Source organism: Pezoporus flaviventris, unplaced genomic scaffold (assembly GCF_033815535.1).
Source record: "Pezoporus flaviventris isolate CSIRO_AGI_PZ_B2104156 unplaced genomic scaffold, CSIRO_AGI_Pfla_v1 ptg000045l, whole genome shotgun sequence".
Taxonomy (NCBI): domain Eukaryota; kingdom Metazoa; phylum Chordata; class Aves; order Psittaciformes; family Psittacidae; genus Pezoporus; species Pezoporus flaviventris.
In genome coordinates this window covers 1,981,311-1,993,671 of record NW_026892593.1, presented here as the reverse complement: position 1 = coordinate 1,993,671, position 12,361 = coordinate 1,981,311, and the positions used below count along the sequence as shown (strand labels likewise).

At 46.0% G+C, this 12,361-nt stretch overlaps 1 protein-coding gene across 4 annotated transcripts in view; it reads right to left on the bottom strand.

Annotated features, from left to right (window-relative positions):
• The window catches only part of PPP6R2 (protein phosphatase 6 regulatory subunit 2), a 90,192-nt gene that overhangs the window by 1,312 nt on the left and 76,519 nt on the right, over positions 1 to 12,361 (bottom strand). For 2 of the 4 annotated variants that reach the window (XM_061467217.1, XM_061467219.1), the window contains exons 22-24: positions 12,087 to 12,175; positions 10,950 to 11,157; positions 130 to 285 (exon numbers count right to left, since the gene is read on the bottom strand). In XM_061467217.1, the coding sequence (XP_061323201.1) occupies positions 130 to 285; positions 10,950 to 11,157; positions 12,087 to 12,175 (453 nt within the window). Of the gene's footprint in view, positions 1 to 129; positions 286 to 10,716; positions 10,881 to 10,949; positions 11,158 to 12,086; positions 12,176 to 12,361 lie in introns of those variants that run through there. The other 2 variants (XR_009745874.1, XM_061467220.1) reach the window with 2 other exon arrangements.

The following is a 12,361-nucleotide window of genomic DNA, read 5'->3' as shown; positions in this document are numbered from 1 at the left end:
CCAAGACACTCTGGAGTTACCACTTGTGTGACTGTGACCATACACTAATGGCAGAATAACAGCGTTCAGTGACATGGCAAAAGCAATTCTCTGTCACAGGGTGATAGAGCAGAGCTCTCAGCATCTCACCTGTCTTTTGTAGCTGTTTCTGTGACCGCTGTGACCACGGCAGCCGTGTTCTGGTGCTCCTCCACGTGCTGGGCCACGCTGTTCCGGGGTTTGGGTGCTTTTGTCGTGCCGGTGTTGGTGATGGCCAGTGAGTCGATAACCATGCACTCTGCATCACTGTGGGGAGAGTTCATGGTCATGGGAAAGTGGCACTTAATGGGGCTTAAGTTCCAATGGGGAACAAAAATATTCCTCCTCCTCTCCCAGCACAGGGCACAAAAAGCCCATAAGGAAATAAGAATGGAAAAGAAACTGGAATTAAAAGGCAGTGTGCATATCCTGGAGGCTGCTTCCTATAAATCGACATGACACCAAGTACACACAGACACAACAGCTCCTCAAGAAAGGCATTCCCATTCCTGCAGCAAAATCCACCCTAAGAATTCCCCAGACATTTCACCCTCCTCCACAACTACCTCTGCTGGGCGCTGTCCTATGCGCAAACACAGGGAACCAGCAGTAGAAGGATGCAAATGTGAAGCACATTTGGCCAGGACTTCACAAGTTTAGAGGGTCCAGAAAGTCAAGTTGACCACTGGGAGCAACAAGCCAGAAGCAAACCACTCATCTTGGTGCAAACTAGAGACTCAACACCAGTACACAGCACCAGGGAGCAGCCTGGGCTGGAAGGGACCTTTGAGGAGCTCTAAGGTCCTTTCAACTCAAACCTGTCTCAATCTGTGATTCTAATTTGCTCTTGGTTACACACTGGATGACAGATTTCCGCACCCAAGGGGCAACATTTCCAGTGGCGTCTACCCACAACAAAACAGAAGCTCAAATCGTGAAAAAGGAAAATCCTGCTAACTCAAACCCTCCTAGCCTTCTACATTTGTATTTTAAAGACCCATATCTCTAACTGGAGAAGTGACTGCTGTGAACATCTTTAGTTTTTGCCTTCTAAGGCAGAGAAAAGCTTGTGTGTGAATGATCTTTCTCACCCACCTCTTCCTTTACCCAGATCCAGTCTCAAGCCTGACTTCTCCTCCTTCTTTCAGAGAGCAAGCCTATTGAAACGGAAGGAAAGCTCAGGATGACTGAGCTGGAATCCTCTCACCAGCTGATGAGGAATTTATAATGCACATATAATCACAGGCTGGTAATTAAGATGTGACAGAGATTTGGAGACCAACCTCCTGTTTCTGTAGCTATTTTCTGTGTGCTCTTGGAAAAAAATACATTAAAAATAAGGAATAATGAGATCAAAACATTTCTGTTCCTGAAGGGCTGACAGGCTCTTAAAAAGAAATACTGCAAGTACAAAAATATACCTGAGAGAAGCTGCAGGGGATGGATGAGACAGTGGAGAACTGAACTGAGCTGCCAGAAATGTCATTAGAAGATGACTTCCCACGCAGGAAACCGGAGCTCATGAGACTCCAGTTGCTCAAAGATAAACTCCTTAAATTCAATCACTAAAACTTTCCATGACACGAGGATTCCAATGTGATGAAGCCCTGAGGGGAGCTGACCACTAAGGGGGCATGAAAGTCCATCTCTCTTCAGCAGCTCATGGAAGTGCAAAGCTCTGCAGGACACTCACCAGTGGAAAACAGACCAAGAAGTTTATGTGGAAGAGGGAATGCTGTGACCCAGGCAGGAAGGTTGAGAACAATATCTCCTTCTAGCCTGGAATGAACTCTGGTGCCTATAAATATTTGGGATTAGTATTCCTTTGGTCAGCTTGTTTGTAGCTGCTGGCTGTGTCCCTGACAACAGACTGGGATGACACTGATGGCAATCTGTCTACCTCCACTGAACCAAACACATTCCAAAACCCAACCAGGCTGAGGGCAGGGACAGAGAGTGTTTGCCCACAGTGAACATGAATGTACTCTCGTTAAGGCAGACTAAGGAAGAAGAGTCATCAGCAACAAAGGTTGTAGCTACCATAGTCTCAAACTCTGCAAGCAGATCATACGCTCATGGAATGGTTTGGGTTGGGAGGGACCTTAAAGCTCCTCCAGCTCCAACTCCCTGCCACAGGCAGGGACACCTTCCACTAGAGCAGGTTGCTCCAAGACCTGTCCAACCTGGCCTTGAACACTGCCAGGGATGGGGCAGCCACAGCTTCTCTGGGCACCCTGTGCCAGCGCCTCACCTCCCTTACAGGGAAGTTCTTCCTCTAATATCTCTAATACTTCCCACTCCAGAAGGAATGAGGAGTTTTTCAGCTCTAAATCAAAGCCACTTGTACACATTTTCCAACAGCAAGTGAATGCTGGTCAGAAACATGTCTCTTCTCACAATGGACAAGCACTCAGCACAAACAACTTGGGAATGCCACCTACAGCCGTGCCCACTGGGCTTCCCAACACAACAGCCAGGACAATCTTCCTTTGTGTTCACCAAGTTCAATGTCATAGCCAAATCTGGTGACTTAACTACCAAGTTTGTAAATACTACTCTGGAGGTCACTCAGAACAGAGGCTGCTCTCATTCCACAACACCACAATGCTCTGAGATACCAAACCACCCCTGGTGCATGAGCTGAATGCCCAACCTCTTCAGTCTTATCAGAAAACAAGACCAGAAGGTATGACTTGTATTACTGGGCCCAACCATCTTCAGCCCCTAGGAGGTTCTAACACAGTTTGTATAAACTTCCATCCCTGGAAGTGTTGAAGGTCAGGCTGGAGAGGGCTTGGAGCAACCTGCTCTAGTGGAAGGTGTCCCTGCCTGTGGCAGAGGGCTGGAATTCAATGAACTTAAGGTTCCTTCCAACCTAAACCATTCCATGATTCAAAAGCTGTACACTTCTGATCAAAGTCTCCAGTGCCTGTGCAAAATACGCACGCACACGTACACATCCACTGCCTCACCACTGGGAAACACATTTACAGTTAGAGAAGGTAGTCATGTAAAACTGCGATGACAGTATTGTGCCTGGCTTGAAGAAGGCCTCTGGGGACCTCTCCTCAATGTACAAACATTGTTCTAGACAAGGGACTTTGGAAAATAAGCTTTGGCTTCTGGCTGCCTCTGCTAGAAGCCCAAGAGGGATGAGCCTGCACAGGGGGTAAGACATGCTCATCCTGTACTCGTGAATGCTCTGCAGGGATCTGCCTCTCAACTGCTACTGAAAACTCACAGCTCCCTCAACTAACAAGGTTCAACTCCATAAAGAACTGAGAGAAAAGCCTGATAGCCCTGATAGCTCCTCAGCTTTTACTACATGTAATACAACCCGTGAAAACAAGAAGTATTATACACCCTCACTTCAGAGCTGGGGTGCTACAAGCAGTTGTGCATTCCTCTTTCCCCAGTGCCCAAATCCTGCACATGCAAAGCTCCCTCAAGCAACAATAGTTTCATGAAGTGCAACTTCTTGGAAAACCAGGATTTAACAGAGTTCATACTTTGTAACAGCTGAAGTTGGCATGAAACCATTCCGTATCAAACCAAATATCCAGGTGAATCAAAGTGATCTGCTCTTCTGCTTATGAAGATGAAAACATCAGGAGCTCACTTAACTTTTGGTATTATTCAGTTCTTCCTACAGATCTCCACCAGCTTTACAGAGAAAGTACTTCAGCACTGCAACTTTCAAACACCAATCTCACCCAGTTTCACTATGGAAACTTCTCTTTAACACCCATTTCAACAGTACTACAGCAAAACACCCTATACTCACCCTGTCCTTTCCCTGGTCTTCTCACCCAGAGCCTCTCAGCTCCAGCAGGACAAATTGAGCTGCACCAGCTTTGTTGTCCAAGCTGACTTGGCACTGTGGTGCCAAATGGAAACCCACATACTGCAGCACCTAATGCAGCTCTTCCCCATGAGAACGGCATTCCTGATCTACAAAGGGTCTATAAGGAAGTCACTCCCAACTGTTCATAGAGCTTTAGGTACTTTGGGAAAGGAGGATCTGACACTGAATGAAACAGCCTTTGAGTTAACTCTACCCACCTCTGAAGCTCACTACTGTGGCTCCTGGGATACACTTTAGATATCCTCTAGTCTCTTTGGTATCACAGACATAGACAACAGACCACCATGAAGATGCACTGGGGAAAGCAGTGGTCCTATAAACACAGAAGCAAGAAGGGTACAAAGAACGTGCCTGGACACGAGCCTCATGCCCAGCCCATGAATGAGTTCCTGACATCCAGGCTCTGCAATGACCACCCAGAAGCAATGGAAAGGATGCAAGAGCAGCCAAGCCACACACTGCTCAGCACACTGTGAAGTGACTTGGTGGCTCTTAACCAGACCAAGTCACACCACACAGGAGGTCTGGCTTCCAAATGTACATGCAGTCTTCATTAAAAGGCCAACACTTATGTCAGCTTAGAAGATCCCATCTGTGCCACTTATTGTGCTGTGTTCACCTTGATTGGAAACATTTCCTGGTGAAATGGGACCTCAGAGTACCCACTTTCATTTCTTTATGAGTAAGTGTACACTGATCTGCAGGCAGATGTGCCATGCGCCGTACCCCATCTCCCACAGCATGCTCCTTCCTCTCATCCTCCGCTCAAGCATGCCAGCAGCTTCTCCATGTTAAGCAGCAGCATGAGATACAAGCAAGACACCCATTTCTCATGCTGATGCTCCATGTTCATCATAATGGAGCTCCAGCAGCACATGCTGACACCACGTGAATCTCAATGTCATGCAGGACAAACGGGCAGCAGGCACAGAAAACAAACACATCCCAAAATGAGAGCCCAAAACATCCACTGTGACACGTCACTCCACTCAGCCTGGGACACCAGAGGATTCATCTCTCTTCTGTGTGTAAGCAGATGCTGCACCAAAACTCCTTGCTCAGTGGCAGCCAAGACCATGGCCACCATATCTGGACCCTGGGTCCCTCACCCAGAGCTATGGGAGGAACCACTGCCAACAGCTATTTCTGAGCTATTTCAGCAATTCAGGGTTGTCTCTGCTGTGAGAATGGAAGTTAAGGGCTTTCATCCCAAAACTGTGTATGAGCAGCAACAAGGGGAGACTTTTACAGCCTTCCAGCACTTTTAAGTGTGGCTACAGGATACCTGGAGAGGGCTTTGGACAAGGGCCTGTAGGGACAGGACAAGGGGAATGGCTTTAACCTGACAGAGAGGAGACTGAGATGAGCTCTTAGGCAGAAGCTCTTCCCTGTGAGGGTGCTGAGGCACAGGGTCCCCAGAGAAGCTGTGGCTGCCCCATCCCTGGCAATATGCAAGGCCAGGTTGGACACAAGGGCTTGGAGCAACCTGCTTCAGTGGAAGGTGACCCTGCCTGTGGCAGGGGTTGGAAATGGAGGAGCTTTAAGGTCCCTTCCAACCCAAACTATTCCATGATTCTATGGAACTGCTGCAGCACCTCAGTGTCTGCCTCCAAAACTGAGGAATGTACTAAATGAGAGTTGGTATCACACAGCCATGGAAGAAATTAGCTTGTTTTTAACAGGTAGCAAGTGCTATTGCTCTGCTGGATTCCAGCCTCTCCTCTGAACTTTCTTATTCAGTTGCTTATCCAAGCTAATCGGGTGAGGAGCACTAAGGAAAAGGGGACAGTGAACATATTAAACCATAAAAATAAAGAAAGAACAAATGAAAAGGGAAAGAGCATTTCAGGTAAAGTTAAACTGAAAGAGAAATTAAAAGTTAAAACATCCCAAGCCCACTATTACCACACACAGCAAAAGCTGGATTTTTCCTCTAAGTGCAGCTCATGTTTTAAGCAGCTGTGTGGAACCTTATTAGAACAATTCAGTAGCACAATCCTTCAGATAGCTCTTGAAAATCATACAGGAGAAATACAAAGCTCAGGTTAATATCACACAATTAGAACTGAAGCAGACAGACACGGAAATGCAAGTAATTTCCCACAAGAACACCGCTCACACTGCACACACTCCTGCATCCATTACTCCTCTTTCCCTGGTAAATGCAAGTCATGATTTGATACAGTCTCGAGCTGCTGAGCCCTCAAGTTTCACCTGCCTCATTCTTTGACTGCTCCTATGACTGCACAAAGTCAGGCAAAGAAAACTGGGGCTCTTCAGCCTGGAGAAGAGAAGGCTGCATGAAGACTTAAGAGCAGCTTCCAGTATCTGAAGGGGGCTACAAGGATGCTGGAGAGGGACTCCTCATTAGGGACTGTAGTGATAGGACAAGGGATAACAGGTTCAAATTGAAACAGGGGAAGTTCAGGTTGGAGATAAGGAAGAAATTCTTTACTGTGAGAGCACAGGCACAGGGTGCCCAGAGAAGCTGTGGCTGCCCCATCCTTGGCAGTGTTCAAGGCCAGGTTGGACACAGGAGCTTGGAGCAACCTGCTCTAGTGGAAGGTGTCCCTGCCTGTGGCAGGGGGTTGGAACTGGATGAGCTTTAAGGTCCCTTCCAAGCCAAACAATTCTGTGATGGTATGTCTTCAGCAAAGTTCTGAAGTAATTTCTGAGACCTTTACAGCTTATGCTTGCTCAAAACAGCTTCAAGAAAGCCCAACCAGTCACAGACTACACAAAGATCCTCTTGGATCTTTCCTTAATAGCTCGACTGTTACTGCATTTTTCTAGCTAGCAGTGTAGCCTGACAGCCCTTTTGGTGAGATAAATGTATGTATTGCACTCACCTGCTTATGAATGAGGCAGAAAATGTTCAAAACTGTTAAAATGACATTGTTAATTATAAAACTAATAAATTATGTTTTGTAATTATGACTGTTCTAAAATACAAAGCCTTACAGAAACCCTCTGTCCTTTGCCTTTGGCTGCATCTCCTGAATCCCCTGCTTGGAGAAGCCAGGATGGTATTTCTGCCACTAAGTAGCTGTGATCCCAGACCTGAACATTTACACCTTTGCTGTAACAAACTCCTCTTCATATGGATGTGCTTAGTGCAGTGGATTCCTCTGTCTGTCCCTGATCTCCTCCAGAAATTACAGCAACATCTTGCTAGTTTGCACAGGGAAAATTCTTTTAAATGGATAAATTCTAGAAAATAATGAGGAAAACCTCAGAATTTAAAAGAAAAGGAAAACATCTGAGGAAAAAATAAGTGTTTTGTAAAAATAAACAAGAGTTTGGAAAATAACATCAACCATTATTTCATGGTCTATTACAGTAAAGTATGTGTTAGGGTTGTTGTGAGAAGGTCTTGAGAGACTTGACCACTGCCCCAGGTAATGCAGGCAGCAATTCTATCAGCCAAGTGCCCTCAGCCAGGCTTTCCTTGAGTCATCTGGACCACAGCATGAACTCTCCTTTCTACAATAACAAACCCCAAATCTTTTTTGCAGAAAGAGCTCACAAATAGGGGGATGGCAGAAGCTCAAGGACATGATGAATGACAACACCGTATTTGCCTTTTAGAGGTTCACCAATGGCTCTGTTGCTGTGTGTACACTTCCCCAGAGCTCTATACCCAACTCAAATTCAGGTTTTCAAAACAGGATTTCCAGGATCTTTTAAGCAATTGGGAAAAGAGGAGCTTTCCAATGGTCCGACAGCTCTTTTTTTTTTGCCAGCCCAGGATGAAGTAACTAACGGGAGAAATGACTTGTCAGGTGGATGTTTGGAACCCCGAGGAGGTCCCCATCATACGTACCCTCCAACTGCAGGTCTAAATACTCTGAGCAATACCCACAGCAAGAGAGAAAGGCAGCAAGAGAGGCAGAGAGAGAAAGCAAAGAAAGGAAGAAACAGTAAAGACTGCTGAAATAGAACAGACAGAAGAGTTAACTCTGCAATAGCCACATCCTCAAATGCTGAGTTCCTCCCAGGACATACCAGGAACATTCCAAAGCCATTTCAAAGGGTACAATCACTGAACATAACAGAAAATTCACATCAATATATAAACCAAGCAGAAGATTCAACACAGGGTAAAAATCATCTTTCTCAAGCCCAACACACCCAGGCTGAAGTTATCAATGAGTGGGATTTGCTGATACTGGATGCTCCTTGGTCAGAGAACTTCAGCAGAACCCCTTATTTTCACACAAGAAACTACCACATAGAATTAAATATGGGAAAAAAAGTTAGCTAAATAATCTTAAAGGAAAGAAATACACCTGGAACACCTTGTCTATATGATGTTTAAGGTAGCCAATACTCTCAGGAGTAGTTTAAGCACAACTGCCAAGGGGGATGTCCTACCAATCCATGAAAGGTCAAACCATTAACCTTTCCAAGTTTACATTCTGGGGTGGCACAGGCAGGCAGAGAAGCATCAGCAATTGGGAAGCTGATCACAGAGGGTATTTAGATGTGTACTGAAACATCTGGAGGCATATTCTGAAACATCTGGTTCTTGCATGATCCCAGTGATTGTAGAATCTAGAGTCCTTCTGGATCTCCACTGTAGACTTCAGTATTGCAGGGAGGGGAGAAAGGAGAAGGAGGATCTCCGCTGTAGACTTCAGGAGGGGAAAAAAGGAGAAGGAAGAGGTGTTTCTATAGGAATTGGAATGTGGTTTGGGGAAGTGCTTGTAGAAAGTCATTAAGAACCACAGAGTCAATCCAAAACATTCTCAAACTTCCAGCATTTTTCAGGGATCATTAAGGAACATGGTAAGAAATGCTCCTGTTCCAAGAGAAGGAAGAGTCTGGGAGAGCAGCAGATACCAGAAAATTCCCATTCCCATCACTGTTCAAGATGACAATTCATACACTGGGAGAAACCTGGTTACTGAACTGAGCTGGAGCAGCTGAAATCACCACCCATGGAACAGGTTTCTGTCTTCCCACAGCTTCTAGTCTGATTTTTGGCTACAGTTGTAGCTGTGAAAGATACAGACACCTTTAAGTGGAGACTGTGGTTATTTAAGTACCTACTTTCTTTGCCAAAATGGAATTAGTTTGTAGGACTGCAGTCATGCAAACCCAAGCAGGTTCTGGAAGGTTTGTCCTTGCTGAAAGTGCTCCAGAAATATCCACTTATGTAGAGAGAAAAACACATTTGAAATGACACTGCCTGAAACAGCAGCACAGCCACAACATCTTACTAGCCAAACCAGAAGAAAACCCAGCTTCCTACCTGCAAGGGAATAAATGGAAGGCATAAGAACCTGCCAAGTAAGACTCACGCTGCTGCTGCGCATCCAGTCAGCCACATGTGTTATCCTACTCTACTCATACTATGCATTCAGAGAGTAAAAACATCTGGAGCTCAGTTTGTTTTAGGTACAAATGCCAATGGATTTAATTAGATCTAATTCAAGTACACTGAAAATTGGAAAGGAGATGGTGCTTTCAGCACAGCAGGAGGGAGTATTCTTATTCTTTTCTTAGATCTCTTTTGTGAAGCCAGGCTGCTTAGCCATGCCATCCCTATATGTAAAAACAAGCTCCATTTATCCAAACAGCTCTTCAGCTGCAATCCCTGCAAGCAAAGGAATCCCAGGCATCTCACTCATTTCACCTATGAGGAAGAAAAGGCCGTCTGAGGTGGGCATCCAAAATGAAACACACTCATGTTATTAACAACTCATCTCAGAGCTGCCAAAACAAACACACCTCTGGTTAACTGCCTCCCTCAATCAGCCATGGTTCTGTAATCCCATTGTTTCCTGAGCCATGGCATTTTAACTCCTAGTAGCTATTTGCTGGAGAGTGTGCACATGCCAAGGCCACGCTGACTACCCAACAATGTCACATAACCTAACAGGGTAAGAAGTAAATAACTGCTCCTTAGATGCATAAAACAGGGACTCCAACTAGTTAAATCACACCCTGAATACTTATAAGGAATATGAGGAAAACCCCATATACCTGCCGCCAGCTCTGGAGCAACAACAAAAGAGGGAGCTGTTGGAGTGCATTCAGAGGAGACCACAGAGATGCTGCGAGGGCTGGAGCAGCTCCGCTCTGGAGCCAGGCTGAGAGAGCTGGGCTGGTTCAGCCTGGAGAAGAGAAGGCTCCTTAAGGAGAGACCTTAGAGCAGCTCCAGTGCCTGAAGGGGCTACAGGAAACCTGGAGAGGGGCTTTGGACAAGGGCCTGTAGGGACAGATCAAGGGGAATGGCTTTAACCTGACAGAGGGGAGATTGAGATGAGCTCTCAGGCAGAAGTTCTTCCCTGTGAGGGTGCTGAGGCACTGGCACAGGGTGCCCAGAGAAGCTGTGGCTGCCCCATCCCTGGCAGTGTTCAAGGCCAGGTTGGACACAGGGGCTTGGAGCAACCTGCTCTAGTGGAAGGTGTCCCTGCCTGTGGCAGGGGGTTGGAGATGGATCAGCTTTATGGTCCCTTTCAACAAAAAACAGTCTGATTCTATGATCTTTAAACTGGGTAGTATTTCTGACTGCATGCAAGTGAACTTGATGTTTAGTGCGTTGAAAAGCACCTTCCCCTCTCAAAACTAGAGTAGGCTAGATCTGAACACAAGCAATTCCACCTGCACTGCTGCCTAGCAGGTAAAAAAATCTCAGGATTTGCTCTATCTTTTTTTCTGGCATTTTGCACTTTCTATCATTTACTGTCTCTAATGTACTACTTTGTCAATGAGAGGAAAATGACAATTTGAGTCACTTAAATCTGCCCCTTGCAAGACCACACACTGCTTCCAAGATGTTGCATTTGCTATCACACACTTTGCTTGACTCTTCTGTGTGATCTGACCTGGCATCTCTGCCATGAGCCTGGGCCTGGATCTCTTGTGCAGACAGATGGGTGATGCTCCATGACATGGCCAAGTGGCTAAAATGAGCCACATGTTTCTTGAAACAAACCCATTGTGACAAGGAAGCTGGAAGACACCTCACACACACATGGAACCATAGGGTCTAAAGGGAAAAGGGATTTATCAATGCTGGGCAGAGCGGGATGCTGGACCAGGGAAGTTCCCTTCCTACCTGGTGAAAACAGCCTTCTCATTCTTCGCATCCATGGTCAGCTTGATGGTCTCCTGGCCTGAGCCCGTGCTGATGGTTTCTGTGATGGTGTCAGCTTTGTCCTCCTCCTCCTCGCTGTCGGAGCCCCCGGAGGAGCTGCTGTCTGAGGCCACCAGCGGCGCTTTCCTCGTGACACAGACGTTCCAAACACAGGGGGAAGCAGTGCTGACTGCAGGGAGTGAATAACCCACAGTGCACAGTGAACAAAACACAGGAGAAACTCCCCAGGTACCACTCCAAGGAAGCACAGCGGTGTGAAGTACGATGCTTACAATGGCTGCATATCTGGAGACAGTGGTTTCTGTACAGATCCCACAGCATGCAAGCTCATTTTTGCAAGTAAGCAGTAAAAATGAGCGTTCTCCACCTGCTACCTTGTGTCCGTGTTTAATATAGACAGCAGAGGAGACTATTTTGATTGACAGAATGACACGGTGGTTGGGTTGGAAGGGACCTTAAAGCTCCTCCAGTTCCAACCCCCTGCCATGGGCAGGGACACCTTCCACTAGAGCATGTTGCTCCAAGCCCCATCCAATCTAGTATCCATAGCTCCACTGGGAGAACACACCAGAAAAGTGGGGCAGAAGGCGGCACCTTCTCCCTTCCAGTATTCTCTGACTTTCAGTTGTTACTAGACAAAAGATAAATTTAGTTCTATCAAATTCCTCTGTTAAACCTTGGTTTTCCTTGCTCAGAACGGATGAGGGAAAGAAATCAGACTGAAGGTCACCCAGTGGCTCACCACGAGTACCAACAGTCTAACTTCACAAAATCACAGAATCAACAGGTTGGAAAAGACCTTTAAGATCATCGAGTCCAACCACAAATTTCATCCTCTGAATTCCTGGCAAATAAAATCAAGCCTGCAGTTAAAATAGGACTTTTGAACAGTTTAGAAATGAATGGTCTCTGTGATATCAACTCTTACTAACTTAAAACTTTTATTGCTGAATAGCATTATCCCAACAAACACTTGGGATTTCTCAGTTATTATTTCAACAGATTGATCTCTGTACAAAAGAGCCTTCACGTAAGATGCAGGAGGCGAAGCTGGAGGGGAGTGCTCCCTGGCAGACTTGGTTGTACCATCTTACTTACAGTTCTTGTCTTGACTCTGCTTTGGGTTCCCTTCTGAATCGTTGCTTTCTGTGTCGACGGGAGAACTGCATCGTGGACCCGATTCTGAGCTAAAGTAGAGGAGAAAAGCCTTGAGAGTGAAGTACAGGTGTCCTGGTTGTGCTTCTGAGTAGCCCCAGCAGAAGAAACCACCAGAACTCTTTCTTTACATCAATACTTTTAACTTTTAAAAAGCCTGTTTATTTATTTATTTTCCACTCTTATTGTAGCAGCAATGCTGATACAAAAAGTATTCC